Below are 16,657 nucleotides of genomic sequence, written 5' to 3' on the forward strand. Positions count from 1 at the left end.
CTCTCTCTGGAAGCGTCTCTTCCTCTTGACTTTGTCACTTTCCTTCTATTCGTGAAGATTCATATTCTCAATTTTCTCTCCCTTTCTCCCCCTCCCTCTCTCTCTCTCTCCCCCTTTCTCCCTAGATCTGTTTTCCTTTGCCTGTCCGAGAACGTCTGTTTCCATTTCTCTCTTTCTTTGGCTGTGTGTCTCCATCAATGCCTGTCACCTCTCTGGGTCTTAGTGTTAGGAGGATCAGTCTCTGCCCCTCTCTCTGACTGTTCTTGCCTCTCTTCTCTCTCCCACATCCCTGCCTTTATACCTGCCTGTCTGTTTCTCTTTATGGCTAATCTGTTGGGCTTGCCTCTTTCTCCTCAATCTGTGGTTTAATATGTTTCTCTTTGCTTGTCCTTCTCTGGTTCTGTCAATCTCTCTGTCGCTAGGGAAAAGCTCTGAATATTTGCCTCTGTCTCTCCTCCCCGTATCTCTTTGTGATTCAGCGTCTCTCCATTTTCTCTTCTCTGTCCCTTTCCCTCTGATCCTCTATTTGTCCCTCTGGCCCTGTGACTCTGTTTCTGAGGCTCACTCCTCTGTAGCTAGCTCCCTGGGAATCAATGTCCTGGAGGTTGCTTCTCCATGTCTCTGGCTCTGGTCATCTTGATCTCTGGGGGGTGGTTCCTCTCCACCTGTGTCTCCCTGAGTGATTCCATCTCTGGGGTTCTCCCCCGTTGTCTCCCTAGGACTATTCATCTCTGGGGGTCGCCCCCGGCCCCAGTACTCTGTCTCTGGGGGTCGCCCCGCCCACCACTCCCGAGTGTCCAGCCCCAGGACTCTCCGTCTCTGGGCGTCGCTCCCCGAGTCTCCCTGGGAGTCCGTGCACCCCGGTTGCCGGCTGCGCGCATCTTCGCCGCTCCCCCTCCGCTGGGCGGTGTCCTCCACTCGCGCGCGCTTCCGGGTCGGGGCACGCGGAGGCCGCACTGTTGCCAGGACAACCAAGGCCCGCCCCGGGCTGCGGGCGCAGTGCACCCTGGGACCTGCAGTCCGCGTCGCGCTCAGGCTGAGCCCGGGCGCGGCCCGGACCTTCCTTTCCCGGCGAGCCGCGCGCGGTGGGCGGGGTCCCGCAGGCGCCGCTGCCCGGTTCTGAGCGCTCCCTCTGGAGGCGTGGGTCCTCTGCCTTCGCCCCAGCTCCAGGATTTCGGCTGGCAGACCCTGGAGACTGGACTAGGAGCCCCTCCGCCTTCTAGGCCAGCGGCCTCGGCCCTTTCCCGAGTGCCCAACGCTTTCCCCGCCCCCGTGGTGACGGTGAGAGCTATTCTTTCTGGTGCCTTCCGGAGGCCGGGGCAGGGGAGGGGAACGAGACGCCCTCTGAGAAGGCGGCTGGGTGCAGGTCGGACTCCCGCAGAGATGAAGCGGCTTTGCATTACCCAAAAGGAATGTGCCCTACTTGGCCCTACCCCGCCTTCTTCCAAACTTTTCAGTATCTCTTCCTAATTGCTTTTGCAGGTGTAAGGGCACAAAGGAGGTTGCGTGATTTTGGAGTTTTCCTAGATATTGTCCTCAGTTTGGGGAACCAGGACCTGTGGGACAGAGGTTCACGGCAGGAGTAATACACTCAATCAGGGTGTGTGGTCAGGCGCACCCAGCAGATAAGAGCATGGAGCTGATGATAGCAGGAATGTTGGCAGGCTCAGAACCTGAAGGCCTTGAATGCCACTGAGGGTTTTTGATAGCACCTATAGGCACGTGGGGTGAGATGTGGAAGGATTTCAACAGGAGAAGGCAGGATCAGCTATGGATGTTGGGGAATTCTCTGAGGCTAGGGAAGGCCAGAGGTAAGAAGGTCAAGGAGGCTGGGGCAGTAGCTCAGGTGGGGAACAGATGTAAATGGTACTTAGAAGGAATAGAGAGTGTTTTAGACCAGGTGCTTGGGTTCTCAGCTCTGAGAGTCTGTGGCTGGGCAGGGAACCTGGGAGGAAAGAGTTGATGTTGGAGAAAAGATGCTGCACTCAGTGGGACATTGTATTTCTGAGGTGCTCAAGGGACACCAAGGAAGGGAAAATCTTGTTCATTTTTAATCCCATCCAGCCCTCCTGGCTTGGGGAGGAATCCAGAAGACCCAGATTCTACTAGTGTTAGCTTTGTTTTTTTGGCAGGGGAGAGGGTGCTGGGGGTTGAACCCAGAAGTGCCTTACCACTAAGCCACATCCCCAGCCCTTTTTATTTTTTGAGACAGGGTCTCACTAACTTGCTTAGGGCCTTGCTAAGTTGCCCAGGCCGGCCTTGAACTTGTGATCCTCCTGCATTTAGTTGCTGGGATTAAAACACCCTGCACAGCTAGGTTTTTTGGATGTGGCCAGGATCATCTTGGCTCCAACCTCCTCCTCCATCAGACTGAGAAATCTGTCTGGACCTCACCACTCTCCTGGAGTCCTCCCCAGAAATAAAGAAAGCACAAGTTCTCCTTTTATCTTTATATTGAGATTTTTATAAAGAACATTATGGATGTGGGAGTGGGGAAGGGACAAGGCTTCTATGACTGACAGCACAAGCTATTGGAACCAAAAGCTCCAGGGAATTAAAAAAAATAAAATATATATTTATACATTTATATATCACATTATGCATGTGAGTCCCAGAGAAGCAGGAAGCAGCAGCAAGAAGCATCTAGCACACAGAAACACACGTGCACATGCACCACACTCAAGCAATGCCATCCCTCTGGCTATGGCAGCAGCAATCCCCATTCCCCACCCACCCAAAAAGAAAAGAAAGCTGAAAAGGAACTTCGCTCTGGAAGAATAGGGCTACCAGTAATTTCTGCCCTCATGACCAGAAAAATTAAAAAAAAAAAAAAAAGAAAAGAAAAGAAAAACCCAGGCATATGTTGCCTTTAAGGCTGGCAGTGGCCATTTTATTCCCATCCCTGCCAAGGCAGGACGTGTTATTTTTAACACTGAGGACCACATCACTGCCCCTCACAAATACGTCAGATGGTCATCTTCAAGACCATGTGGTTCTTGCCAGTTTTTTCTTTTTAATAGTCCAGAATAATTAGGATAAAAGGCATCTGCACCTCTTGCTACCTTTAAGATGGCCTTGGGGCAGTGGGATTTTAGTAAGCCTGGCAACAATTCTGCAGTCAACCTTGGCAAGACTGAGTGCCAGGCAGGGCCTAGGGACCCAGGGTCTGTGCTTAAAGCCTCCCGCCCACTAGGAATTATTTACCTCCAGAGATTTTTTTTTTTTTACTTTAAAGGGGAGGTGCATTGTACACCCTCCTCCACTGGGAGAATGGGGGGCTGGTGCCTACCTACCTACCCTCACCCCCCCCCCCCCAACACACAAATACACAAGAACTAAGGCACAGCTAGGGCGGGCAGGCATGCTTTGGCAATGAGGCCCCTCAGGAGGCCAGGCATGAACAGCTGAAGTGAAGGGTGTGGGGTGTGTGGAGCTCAGCACCTTTGGAGGTGGGGTGGAGGGAGACAGAAAGGTCTCAGGGCTCCCGAAGGAGGAGGAAGAGGTGATTAGGAAACAGGCTACAGGAAAAACCAGAGGTGAGAAGAGGCAGAAGGGGATTGGGGAGAAACAGTTGGGGGCAAAATACAATGTGGGCCAGCAAACAAAACAGGAAGGAAAGGAAGGGAGACAGCAAGAGGAGAGGGAAGAAAAGCTGGAGAAGCATGAAGAAAATAGAGAGGGAAGAAGGACTCAGAGGAAAAAGAACCAACTGCAGACGCTGATGGGAAGAATGAAGAGGTTGGAAGGAGACCGGGAGCCCTTTGTGAGTCTCAGACCTTGACAAACACCAGGCGCGCAGAATACACCAGGTCAGCCACATACGCCAGCAGGTTGATGGCTGTCAAGATGGCCACAGCCAGTCGGCGGTCCCAGTCACACACAGAGTGGGGGTGACGGACAGCACAGCCCCCATCCCTCGCCCGCTGGGAACGGCCACCATACCTCTCGTCGAACTGGTACAGAGGCCAGAGGACCAGGGCAGTGGCATACAGGATGACAGACAGCAGGGCCAGACCTGACAGGAAGCTGGGGAAGGGGATGGGCAGCATATTGGTACAGTCCCCCAGGTTCAGCAAGATGGCTATGGCTGCCAGGATGAAGCAGATGGCATATACTGCCACACACCACTCCAGGGCCGGCTTGTGCTGGTACAGGGAGGGGTTGCTGATGAAGGCGAAGATGATGCAGGCTACAAAGGTCTCTAGCACCTTGAGCAGCCCTGGCACGGTGGCCATGTATCCCGTGATCTCACCAGGCCTTGCCCGGGTCCAGGCTACTTCAGTGGCATAAGCCACACACGCGATGCAGGAGAAAGCGGTGGCTGCGATGGCGTGGTCCCGGGTACGACCGTGAGACAGGAACTGCACGTAGGTGGTGGGGTAGATGATGGAGGATGACAGGCAGAAGAGGGCCGCGTAGCAGGCGAAGGTGATCGGGAAGTTACGCCAAGACAGGGGGAAGCGGGACTGAAGCCCACCTAACTCCACGATGAGGATGATGAGGGTCACGGAGAAGCAGAAGCACCAGGTGAACATGGACCAGTTACCCATGGGGCCCATCCAGGCACCCACACTGGCCACCAGTGAGAAGGCCACACAGGTGGACAACAGCTGCAACAGGCGCAGGAGGCCCAGGGGCTGGGTCAGTGCGCGAGGGGACCCCACAATCATTGAAGACCCCAGGCCTGAGGACGTTGTTGTGGTTGTGATGGTCGTGCGGGTCACCGTCACCGCCATGGCTGCAAAAGGCAAAAGACAATGTCTCAGTGAAGTCCCAGACAAAGAAATCCAGTGGCCCAGCCCTCATTTGTCCTAGGACAAATTATTCTAGGACATGGGGCTTTCAGTGTGCAAAACAGGACAGTCCCTGGCATATAAGAATGAATTGGTCACCCTGGTTCTTGGCTCAGACTACCTCACCCAAGACAGAACCCAGAATTCTGGGTCTCTGTATTTCTCCTGCCCCCTCCAGACACTCAAAACTCCTTTCCTCCTTACAGATGGGACTCAGCGACCAGCAACCCAGCCACTTAACATTTTGAATTCTTCTAGATTCAAATAGGAAGACAAGAGGCCTATCCTGCAGGCTCCAAAATCCCCTCTGAAGTTCCTCCTTATGGAGACGGAAGGCTCTACACTCGAGCCCCTATAAACAAGCTTCCTTCTTTTATGAACTAATAGCCACTCAGACATTTCCGGGTCCTACTTATCCAAGAGTTCAACTTCCACGTGCTATGTTCTCACATGTCTGATCAGAGCTCCAACCTCCCACCTTGATGGTCTTACAAGCTTCTGGAAGGGGGTGTAAACTGCTGCTCCCACCTCTCTCTGCAGAGGTCAGGAATCAGATTTAGATCTAGAGTACTAAAAACCAAGGAAGGCTAAGTTTTCTCCTTTGTCTGTTCCCTCACACTGAGTGTCCCCTCCCCCAGGAGCCCCCAAGTTCTGGGAAACTCAGCTGCTCCCATTCCAAACTCACCCCACCCCAGCTCCTCGCACTGGAGTCCCTAGCCTCCACCGGTCAATCACTCAGCCCTCAGTCTCAGGTGAGTCACATTCTAGAGACACCTTTCTCCCCACTTCCAAATTATACATCTCCCACTCCTCATCCTAAAGGCCCTCAGGCATCAGGACCAGACGCTCAGACCCTTCCTCAGGATGCAAAAATGTCTAATCTCAGCTGACATCCCTAAAAATATCTGGACGTGGCTCTCAGCCAAAAAACTTTCCTCTCTCCAGTGTCAGGCTCACAGCAGAACAAGAGCCAGGCTTTACCTCTCCAGAGGCCTGTCCCAAACAGAGGACAGAGGACACAGAACACTCTACTTCCCCCACGGATGCCTGAGGCCCGATTCCTTGGGACCCAAGCTTCAGGTCTCTCTTCCCTCAGATCGAGGTCTGGACTCCAACCTTCCTCCCTCAGGCCCCAGCCTCTTCCCTCAGACCCAGGTGGTTAGGACCTCAGGGCACTCACCTGCGGTCTTAGCTGAGCCGGCCAAAGAGAAAGATCCGGCGATGAAGGCGATTCAGTCGTCCACCTGGAGAAGACTGGTCAGCGCCCCTGGAGCGGAGAGAGGCCCTCTGTGTCAGCTCACAGCTGGCTGACCTGGCTCCTCCCCCCAAGGCCCAAGCGGCCAGCGCCGGCCATGGACTCCTCAGCCGCCGCGCGCCTCCTGGTCGGGGCCGGGACTTGGCTCCAAGCCTAGACGCGTCGAGGAGTTGACCCTACAGGAACACCGCCCCTTCTTCCTCCCCAGATACAAACTGCGGGCGGGAGTGAAGAGAAACAGGCGAAGGAGCACGGCCCGCGGCCAGCGAGGGGCGTGTGCGATCCTAACCCTGCCCTGGCCAGGGAAGTACTCGGCGGGAGGCGGCAGGCCCTGGGCGGTGGCTGCGGGGGCGGGCTGCCCAGCTGCGCCCGACGTCTCCGCGCCTTATAAGGGCTTCAAGTCGGTGCAGCCATCTGGAATGTGGCGCGGACCAAGAGGCGGTGCCGGGACCCCAGCCCCGCACTGGCCAGCGCTTTGCCCACCCCTCGCCCGCTGTCAGGGGAGGGGCGCCCCGACCCCCAGGTCCTAGCAGGGATGGCAGGCCGAATTTCTGGGTTCCAAAAGTGTGAGCTCTGTAAGTACGGGCCGGGGACCTAGACCTCCAAGAAGGAGTACTAAGCTGGGATCCCAGACGCCCGGCTTCACCTTGCGGAGGCCCCCTGGCTCCAGGCCGGAAATCTGGCACAGGATGCCCGGAGATCAGTAGCCACACATTCATGAACGCAGGTCCCCGGCTAGGGCTCGCAGAGCGGGCACCTGGGAGGTGCCACGTGGATGGAGTCAGCCACCTCCAGCTCCCCAGACCCAGCCAGGACCTGTTAGCAGGAAGTCGGGACTAGCCGCACCCCCCTAGCTCCTGAAGGCGGGTACTGCCCAGCCGCCCACCGGAGGGTGAAGGAGGAGCGACGTAACTCACTCACTCCTCGTGGAAGGTGGGTCTGCAGGGCGGCGGGGAGGGGGATCCTGCGGAGAGGTGGGGGTCCACCCCGCCCTGAAGGCCTCCAGCAGCTGCCTGAGGTCAGAGCTCGGGAATGCAAAGCCGCAGACTGAAGCTGGGAGAGGAAACGCCCCTTGGGGCTTCCACGCGGAGGACTCCCCAGCCACACCCAGCACCTCGGCGCCCTCCCCTCCATTCCAGGCGCCACACCCATCTCTCCCTAGACACGGGGGCCGCCCCGAACCCCGAATCGGCCTTTCTCCACACCAGGAGCTGGGCAGCCTTGTGCTTTCCTGGCCTCCCTGGCCGGACGGCAGCCCCCGCCTTTCAGGGAAGCACAAAGTTCGTCCCCGGGAGGCAGAGGATCAGAAATTTTGAAATACAGCCACTTTCCAAACCCAGGAGTCCCAGCCCCAAGTCCCTCCCCTCTTCCTCTCCTGAGCACCTCGCCCACCAGATTCCAGCCCAGCCAGACACCTGGGAGGCCCATCTTGTGTCCACGCCCTCAGGCCCAGGGGTCCCGGCACCACTCCTCTGCAGTCCACAGCCCTCCTCCCTCAGACCCAGGGTCCAGGCCCCAGCTCTTCTCTTTCAGTCCAGGTTCTCAACCCTCTACTCCGCAGAATCCTGGAATCTTGGTCCAGCCCCAGTCTTTCTAGGGACGTAGACATTCCGAATCACAGCCCATTCCTCCCTCTGGACCCAAGGATATTGAACTGCTGCTCCCGCCCTCTGGGGGGTCGGTCAGCCTCACCTCTTCGGTCAGCGGCGGTTGCGGCTGAAGCAAGCGCGACAGCTGCAGACCAGAAGGGTCTGCGAGCTGGGGCGGGTTGGCGGGCTGCGGAGGGAGCGCGGGCGGGGCCGGGGGCGGGCCGCGGGCAGAGGCCAGGCTAGCGGCCGGGGCAGTAGGAAGGGACTTCCCCAAGCTGGGGCTATCCCCTGCCCGCCCTGAGGGCGGGGCCAAGATCACACCACGCCCCTCCTGAGCTGAAGCTTGTAGCGGAGCTCGGGCTCTACCAGTAAGCCCAGTGGAGCACTGAGGTCACCGTTGCCATGGTGACAAAACAGGAAGACACAACAGCTGGCGGAGTGGGGGCTCCTGGGGGATGCCTTCCCGACACAGCCCAGAGAAGTCTCCAGGATAGGCCGGGAAAGGCTGTTTCCATAGAAACCCACATGTTTGTGGTTTGTTTAGAACAGAGCCCCCCAACTCAGGTCCCCACCCCAGCCTCATCTCACTCAATTGTGCCTCTCCCTTCATGTCTCCCCCCCCCCCCGCCCTCCTTGTCGGCTCCAGTCCGCCGCTCTGCTAATACAGAGGAAACCTTAGCTACCTGGGTTGCAACGGATTGGGGAACCAGACCCCTGGTTTGAATAGGATCTGCGTGCTAGGGTCTCTGTCTCCCAAAAAGAAGATGGAGTTGAGGGTGCCAATCCTAGGCTCTACATGAAGTCCTGGCTAGCTAGAATCCCTGACTCCTGGGTTCCTACGAAAGAGTGGAGGCTAGATTCCTGTATTTAAGGATCTTGGGAGGAGGTCCCTTAAACCACGTTTACACTGGTATCTGCGGTGTAAGGACGGGGTGGGAGGGGGTCAGACTCCTGGGTCTCAGATATCACAGTCAATAGGGGTGGAAGGGTGTTGTAGCAAAATTCCTGGACCCAGTGCCGTAGGAGTTTGGGGTACGGATTACTGGGTTCCACATGCTGCCTAAGCTGGGGGGCCAGGTTTCTGACTGAAAAGAGCAATCTGAATTCAGACTCCCAGGGTTTTAGGAGCAGAAGTGGTTAAAAGCGAGCCTTCTGGGCCTGGAAAGATATTTTTGGCCTGCATTCCCGGCTCCTGGACAGGCAGGGACTCGAGTCTTAATGAGGACACGGCTGGGTCTGGGGGCTCTGGATTCCGGGTTCTGCAAGAGGGAGGGATGCAGTGGATCAATGTGTCGGGGGCCCAGAGCAGAGATGGGCTGCAGGGTTCATTTTTTAAGGGGCGGCTCTGCGGCCCTGAAACGGACTGACAGCCCAGAAAGAAAAGGGAGCTGAAGGTCGGGGTGCCCCGGGGAGGGGCTGGGCCCCCGGGGAGGGGCTGAGCGAGGACCCAGACGCCCGGTTCCCTCCCTCCTGGCCGCGCTCACTCACCGCGCTCTGCAGCGGTCCCGGGCGCGGCCCAGTTCGGCGGCAGCTGGGCGGGGCCTGATGGCGACTGCGGAGGCTTCCCGACGCTCAGTTAACCGCAGCTTCCTCCGCTGCTGCCGCTGGACCCCTTCCGGGGGACGACGCGCGCGTGGCGGAGGGAGGGGTCCAAAGGGCGTGGGAGCTAGGTGTACCCGCCTGCCTGCCCTACGGAGGAGGGAGGGGCTGGTGGGGGACCAGGCTGCTAGCTCTGCAGGGGTGGGGGCAGAGATGGGAGGAAAGGAGAGCCTGTAAGCTCGGTTTTGTGCCCCCGCAGAGTGAGGGGGGTACAGACCCTTCGTCATTCTGTGTCCTGCGTCGGGGAGGGGTTTGCTTGTTTGTTTGTTTGGCTGCACTGGGGATTGATACAGGGCTTCCCTCGTGCTTGCTAAGTGCTCTGCCTCTGAGCTATATCTCCCACCTCTCTTCATTTTCCTAAATTGCCCTGGCTGGTCCCTAGTCTCGGGGATTACAGGCATGGGCTACACCAACCAGCAGGGGAAGGCTTTTACTTTGGGGGTGAGGTGACTGGGAGGGGTTTTTACTGCTCCCAGTATCTGGCCTTGTCTAAAAAGGGTGGGCCTATGTGTTGATAGAAGTCAGTTATTAGTGGAAAGCTCCCTGGAACCTCCCCAGGGAGGTTGACACACCTCCTTGGCCCCACCTCTACCCCCCTCCTGCCTAGTCACCCTCTTTGCCTGACCCCATTGTGGCAGACTTGAGGTTCAGAAGGACCTCTGCTTACAGGGGTACTATGCTGTGCCCTGTGGTGGAAGCATGTCCTCTCTAGGCACTAAAACCCCTCCATTGCAGGGTTCAGGGTAGCAGGAAAAGGACGCAAATATTTGGCTTTTTCTTTTTGTTTCCCCCTAGAGCTGGAGATGGAACGCACGTCTCAGCTCATGCTTATTGGGCAAGTGCTCTACCACCAAGCTACACCCCCAGCCCAAGATGCAAACATTTGAAGAGTGAGTCACTGGGTGTGATTTTCAGAAATGGCCCTCTTAGGTTCCCAAGTCTGTGTAATCTGGCATCACACATGTGTCCCTGGTTCAGTGTTTACCCATCCTGTAGGACAGCACCCCAACCCCAAGATGTTATCCCCAACCTGGAACTGCCACCAAGTCTCACACAGGCTGTGCCTCTGTTCCACAAGGCTAGCTGCATTGGGGTGATGGGGTACATGGACAGCACCCCCCTACACACACGCTGACCTCTTCGTAAATTGAGTTCCCTGATCAGAAGCAATATTGTGTGTGTGTTAACATCGTGGTGAATAGAGCCATTCATCGCACACAGAAAGGCTGCTTTTGGCAGAAGTGCAAAGGGCAAGGAAAGCAAATAGCAAGGCCAGAGTTATTTATTCCAGGGAGGAAAAACTCATTGCCCAATCCATGATGGAAGGGGTCCAATGTAATCCTCAACTGACCAGGCCTTGACGACCTTGCTAGGAGTCTGTGCCTTGGTGGGGGCTCAGCAGTGGCTGCTGCCAACAAGGTGGGCATTCCTCAGTGACGGAGCTGGCTAAGGTTGGTGGCCCACCATGGCCATGGGCTCAGGAGTCTACTGAGCAAGAACTGGGGAGGCTAGTGGAAGTCTGACTGGGAGCCACAGAGCAGCCTCTGACCTACCAGATGACATAATAGCATTCCCTGTGACACTCTCTGTTTGGGGGAGAGTTCGCCTGGGATACAGATTTTACTCCATTTTTCACTTCTAGAGCTTCTAACACTAAACATGTGGGTTTTATTTTATACACCAAAAGTCAAGTTTCTGGCACACCGGCACCAACTGGGTAACCAATGTTGTAATTCCATCCCAGCACTGCCTGAAGTTAGGGTCTAGCCCTACGGCTGATGGCTCTGTCCTACCAGGCTTCCCCCACTAGATGCAAATATGGGGCCTGGGCCTCCCATGGCTCTGAACACTGCTGTATCAGGAACCCCAGGACCTCCTTCTTGGGTTTGATGATTTGCTAGAAGGGCACATAGAATTTGGGAAGGCACTGGTATATTTTAAAGGACATATTTTGTGTATCACAGTCTCATACAGATGTACCATACTTTGGGCCCTTTTGACATTTGTTCAGTCACCCATGAATATTTACGAGAATCTCCTGTGTTGGAACAAAGCAGGCTAAGAAGTGCCCACTCCCCTGGAGGACATCTTCCCTTTTCACCAGTGACACAGGGGTCAAGATGAAATCACGTCTGTATCTGGAGAGAATGTTCTTACTGGCCTCTGGCTATAGGGTTCCCAATGTCTTCCCTGAGGTGCACACTGGCAGTTTCCTGGGCCTGATCACCTCCCCTGTATCTGTTCCTTCCTGGTTTGGGGGTCTTATCAGCACAGTATCATCAGAGCAGCTGACCAGAAAGCTGTCCAGAAGGTTTTGAAAAACCTGATCTCCTGGGGAGTCCATTTGGAAGTGACTTGAAGAAAGAATTTCACCTTTAGAACTGCCATTCATCCCAGTTAGCTTCCTAGGGCACCGGCACACATGATCACAATCTTTTCCTCTTCTTTTTCTTTCTTTCTTCTTCTTCTTCTTCTTTTTTTTTTTTTTTTAATGGTACTGGGGATTGAATTCACACATACTGACTAAACACTCAGGGTCACTCCAGGTGAACTGGGCTGCACAAAATAATCACTCAGAGACAAAGAAATACCTTTCTCTTTGGGTCCTGTGATGGCTCCTCTGACCTTAGGGGTCCATGGAAAGAGAGAGAGGAGCACATGCTGAACCCTTTTATGGGAAAGAAGCCATTCAAATGAGGCAAAGGGTCAGGTTTCAGGGGGTTGAGTCTAGCTTCCTGATGTCTGCATCTAGGGAGGCCACGCCCATCTCATGAGCTATGTGGGGATCATGGTAGAGCGAGGCCCATCCAAACAGAGGACAACGTGGATTCAGTCCACTTTGCGTGCTTAATGCCCATAGTTCACACACACACACACACACACAGCCCAGGGCTGGCTGGCCACATCTCCACATTCCCATCACTCAGGGCTAAGGGACGCTTGGTTCCTCCTTCGTGGCAGCTCCCGACACTGGGCAAGCACTCTACCACTGAACTACAGCCCCAGCTCTCTTTTAAAATCTTACTTTGAACAAGGCAGGGGTGGCACACACCTATAATCCCAGCCACACAGGAGGCTGAAGCAGGAGGATTGTAAATTCAAAGCCATCCACAGCAACTTAAGACCCTCAGCAATTAGCGAGTTACTATCTCGGCTGGGTGTGGTACACACGCCTGTGATCTCTGTCTCAAATAAAAAATAAAAAGGGCTGGGGATGTGGCTCAGTGGTTAATCACCCCTGTGTTCAATACACACACACACACACACACACACACACATACACGCAAATTTCTTTGACTTTGAGACAAGGTGATGCTAAGTTGACCAAGAGGACCTCCAACTTGAGATCCTCCTCCTTCAGCCTTCTGAGTAGCTGGGATTGCAGCTGTGTGCTACTGTGCCTGGAAAATTATCATAATCTGTGTGGTTTAAAACAATAGAAAACATTAATCTCTCCAAGTTCTGCCCCTGAACAAGGGCTCCCACCCTCTTCTGGCTTCTGCGGGCCTCCCTGCCTCCATCTCCACATTGCTCTCTCCTGGGTGTCTGGTCAAATCTCCCTCTCTCTCATCATGATAGCTATCACTGTGTTATGGCTTAGCTCTTCAGTGAGCCCTAAAGACCCTGTTGTTGAAGGCTTGATCCTCAGCTGACGGTGCTGTTGGGTGGTGGAACCTGTAGGACCCTGGGCCCGCCTCTCTTATTTTGCTCCCTGGCCTCCACCAGATGAACATCTGTCCTCTATTGCTCGCTGCCTGCCGTGATGTTCTGCCTCACCGTGGGTCCAAAAGCCGTGGAGTCAATGAGCCAAAATAAATGTTTCCTCCTTGTAAAACTGATTGCCTCAGCAAGATGGCAGCCAGCACAGGCTTGAGCAATTTATGAAAACCAAATATATAGCCTTAAAATAGAACATGGACCTAAATACCTAGAAGCACCCCCTTTGTAAGAGTTGTAATGAAAATTAATATGAATGGAGTAAAGAGTTCTAATGGATTGGAGGACCCAAGAGCCATATCAGTGCTAGCAAAATGGCAGCATTCACATAGCATCAAAGTTGTTCTGTAAGAGCTGTGGCACTTAATGATGTCATAAAAAGAAAATATGAAACTCCCTCAGCCACTGGAAGGACAGTGTTACTTCAATTAATTTAAATAAATAAATAAATAAATAGGGGCTGGGGATGTGGCTCAAGTGGTAGCGTGCTCACCTAGCATGCATCAGGCACTGGGTTCGATTCTCAGCACCACATAAAAAATAAAATAAAATAAAAGATATTGTGTCCACTTAAAACTAAAAAATAAATATTTGGGCTGGGGAATGTGGCTCAAGCGGTAGTGCGCTCGCCTAGCATGCGCGGGGCGCTAGGTTCGATCCTCAGCACCACATACAAATAAAGATGAGTCCACCGAAAACTAAAAAAATAAATATTAAAAAAATTCTCCCTCTCTCTCTCTCACTCTCTCTCTTAAAAAGAATAAAAAACAAAAATAAACAAACAAACAAGCTGTCCCCCCATTTGACTTAAGCAGTCTTCATTTCCACCATAGTAAATTTTCTAGATACATCTTGTAGACCTCAAAGTACTGGAAAGGAAGCTCCCAGAGCCCAGGATGTGGAAATAGCTTTGGGGCCGCCATTCAGCTCCTTCATCCACCATCCCGCGGGCAGGCAAACTGCTTCTCAGTTTCCCGTGTGCTGTGGTAGAGTGGCCCTGTTAGATGCCAAGGGCTGAGTGGATTCCATCCCATAAGGTGATCACATCTGGAAGAGCAGCTGCATTTGGAGCTGCCCTGATGGTGTCCTGAGCTCTGTGAAGGGGGACCCTCTCTGTCCACATTTCAGCTTTTCCCAGGGAGGTTGGGTTTCTCGGGATGGGGGAGCCTCTGCACCCAGAGCCAGGCAGAAGGAGGAAGACTCCTGCTAGAGCTGACCATCAGTCTCCATCACCACCGGCTCCAATTCCTCTTGCTCTCTGCCCTCTGGACTTTCTCCAGGCAAACTCCCCTGTGAGAGCGCCCCCCACCCCACCCGGTGCCATGGATGGAACCCAGCCTTGCACGTGCTAGACAGGCACTTACCATGAGCCCCACTCCACACCCACACTGCGGCTTTCGCTCCCTCCTCCCCTTGCCTTTATTGAGAGGTAGCCCCTAAGCTGTTTTCTGGCGATAATACCTTTCTGCTGTCTGTGGACCTCCTGGCCACTTGGCGTCACGGGCTTCCCACTTGCTGTGCCCTGGATCCGTCCTACAGGTGGCCATGAGGTTTGGAATCCCTCTGTCTTCCGAGTGGACTGGTGGCCTTGGCCATGGCAGCCTCGTCTGTTGAGCCGCGTGCTGTAGGAAGAGCTTCCTGTTTCTTTTTGCCCCACGATGTGAAAATATTTGGAGCCACTGACTTGAAGACCTGACTGCCCTCCCTGAGGCAGACACCCACCCGCTCCGTTATCCACGCCTCTCCTGCCCACGGCTTCCCCTTCACCTCGGAACTCCCACTAGGCCCTTCCTTCCCCAGGAGAAACCCAGTTCTCCAGCCTTTCTCCCTTCGTCCTTGTTTAGATGTGACTGCACATCCAATTTCAGTCGCACTGTGGCCACCTCAGGTACCCAACACTCCTGTGCCCCCTGTGTTGGTACTGCCCCAGTCCTGGAGAAGAAAAGGCCGTGCTGTGCTGACCTCAGCTGTTCAGCACGGCTGCAGAAACGCCCTAGGCGGAGCCAAGTCGTTCCGCCACACAAAACCAAACGCTGTTCTCCAACTCCTGGGCTCCAGTGATTCCCCACCTCCTCCCCCTAAGTGCTGGGTCTATAGGCTTGGGACATCAAGACTGCCTTTGATTACCAAGTTCAAATAGGCCCTCATCACCACCCACAGCCGCATCGCAGTCCTCTTGAAGATCTATCTACTCCTCCGCTTCCTGTATGGCAAGAACAGGTGGAGGCTGCAGTTATTTGTTTGTTTGCTTCGAGCTGGGGATGGAACCCAGGGCCTTGCTCACTCCAAGCAAGTGCCTCACCAGTGAGCCACGCGGCAGGCCAGCTGGAGCATCCTTGGCCCAAATCAGAAATCCCCCCCCCCCAAATACAAAAACTTTTCGAGTACTGAAATGACACCACGGGTGGAAAATTTCATACCATGAAATTTTGTTTCATGCACAAAGTTATTGAAAGTGTTGTAGGAGGGCTGGGGCTGGGGCTCAGTGGTGGGGGGTTTACCTAGCACGTGTGAGGCACTGGGTTCGAGCCCCATAACCACATAAAAATAAATAAATAAATAAAGGCATCGTGTCCATGTACAACTAAAAATATATTTTTAAACAGTATTATGTAAAATTACCTTCAGGCTCCGTGTACAAAAATTTCATGTTTAGCCTTGGGTCACGTCGTCAAGACAGTCTGGTGTACGTGACTATTCCAAAATCTGAAAAAAATCTGATTCTCCAAACACATCTGGTCCCAAGCATTCTAGATAAGGGACACTCAGTTTGCACCCTATTTTCTTTCTCCTCAACCTTTGGCACTCTTTCTTCCCCCTCAGCTCCTTCTAGGTCTTTAAATAGAAAATAGAAGCTCTTTCGGGGAAGCTCTTCACTTCTCCATTCTGAAACCAGAGACCTCCGTGCCCAGCCAGGGTTGTTCTCCTCTAATAATAAAGAAACTCTTTGCATCTCATGCCAACCTTCTTTTCAACTTTTGACTCCTCCTTTTGAGGATGCTTAGTTTCAAACTCAGGGCTGCACCCCAGCCCCACCCCATTGTGTGTGTGTGTGTGTGTGTGGGTGTGTGTAGGGGTGCTCTACCATTGAGCCACATCCCCAGCTCGGTATTTTTATTTTGAGCCTGGGTCTCCCCTAGCTGCCCAGGCTGGCATCCGACTGGCGATCCTCCTGCCTCACCCCTCAGTCACTTGGGGTCACAGGCCTGGGCGGCCCCCCCAGCAGGCCCTACCTCATTCTTTTTATGGCCACATCCTGTCCCTCTTAACACACTCCCTGCCTAGCAGAGAGCATCAATGATCTATTGTCTGTAAACAACATAAGCCACACTTAGTGGCTTAAAACCACACAGAATGTCTTGCCTCACCGTTTTCTTATCTCACCATTTCTGCATTTCACCGTTTTGGAGCTGGGCTCTCTGCAAGACAGGAATCAGGGCTTGGTCTGGGAGTGGGTTTTCATCCGGAGGCTGAACTGGGGCAGGATCTGCTTCCACACTTGCTCATGTGCTGGTAGGATTTACTTCCCTGTGGCTTTCGAGCTCAGGAGATGTTAGGTCGGTGGCGGCGACTTAGAACAAAGCAGCCTGAGCCGGGGAAAGGAACATCTATCAGGTGCCCAGATGCCGGTGGAAACGCCTGTCAATCAGCCAGATCTCCTGACTAACACCTGTCAATCAGCAGGACCCCCTGGCCAATCCTGG

The 16,657-nt window shown here is 54.2% G+C and overlaps 1 protein-coding gene and 1 pseudogene across 6 annotated transcripts; one reads left to right on the forward strand and one right to left on the reverse strand.

The window, feature by feature from the left end:
• Positions 1 to 2,435: 2,435 nt before the first annotated feature.
• Positions 2,436 to 14,575, reverse strand: Myadm (myeloid associated differentiation marker). Of its 6 annotated transcripts, none has more exons than XM_027921503.2 (4): positions 7,741 to 7,829; positions 6,970 to 7,101; positions 5,974 to 6,060; positions 2,436 to 4,738 (listed from the first exon to the last, which is right to left on the reverse strand). In XM_027921503.2, the coding sequence occupies exon 4, from the start codon at positions 4,734 to 4,736 to the stop codon at positions 3,771 to 3,773; it is 966 nt and encodes a 321-aa protein (XP_027777304.1). In that variant the 5' UTR covers positions 4,737 to 4,738; positions 5,974 to 6,060; positions 6,970 to 7,101; positions 7,741 to 7,829; the 3' UTR covers positions 2,436 to 3,770. The 6 variants fall into 6 exon arrangements, with proteins under 6 accessions (XP_027777304.1, XP_027777303.1, XP_027777302.1 ...); XM_027921502.2 differs by having other exon boundaries at positions 6,966 to 7,101; XM_027921501.2 differs by lacking the exons at positions 6,970 to 7,101; positions 7,741 to 7,829 and adding an exon at positions 14,415 to 14,575.
• Positions 9,636 to 14,406, forward strand: LOC114079994 (ubiquitin-conjugating enzyme E2 variant 1-like; annotated as a pseudogene).
• Positions 14,576 to 16,657: the final 2,082 nt, after the last annotated feature.

The sequence above is a fragment of the Marmota flaviventris genome, chromosome 18 (genome assembly GCF_047511675.1).
Source record: "Marmota flaviventris isolate mMarFla1 chromosome 18, mMarFla1.hap1, whole genome shotgun sequence".
Lineage (NCBI taxonomy): Eukaryota > Metazoa > Chordata > Mammalia > Rodentia > Sciuridae > Marmota > Marmota flaviventris.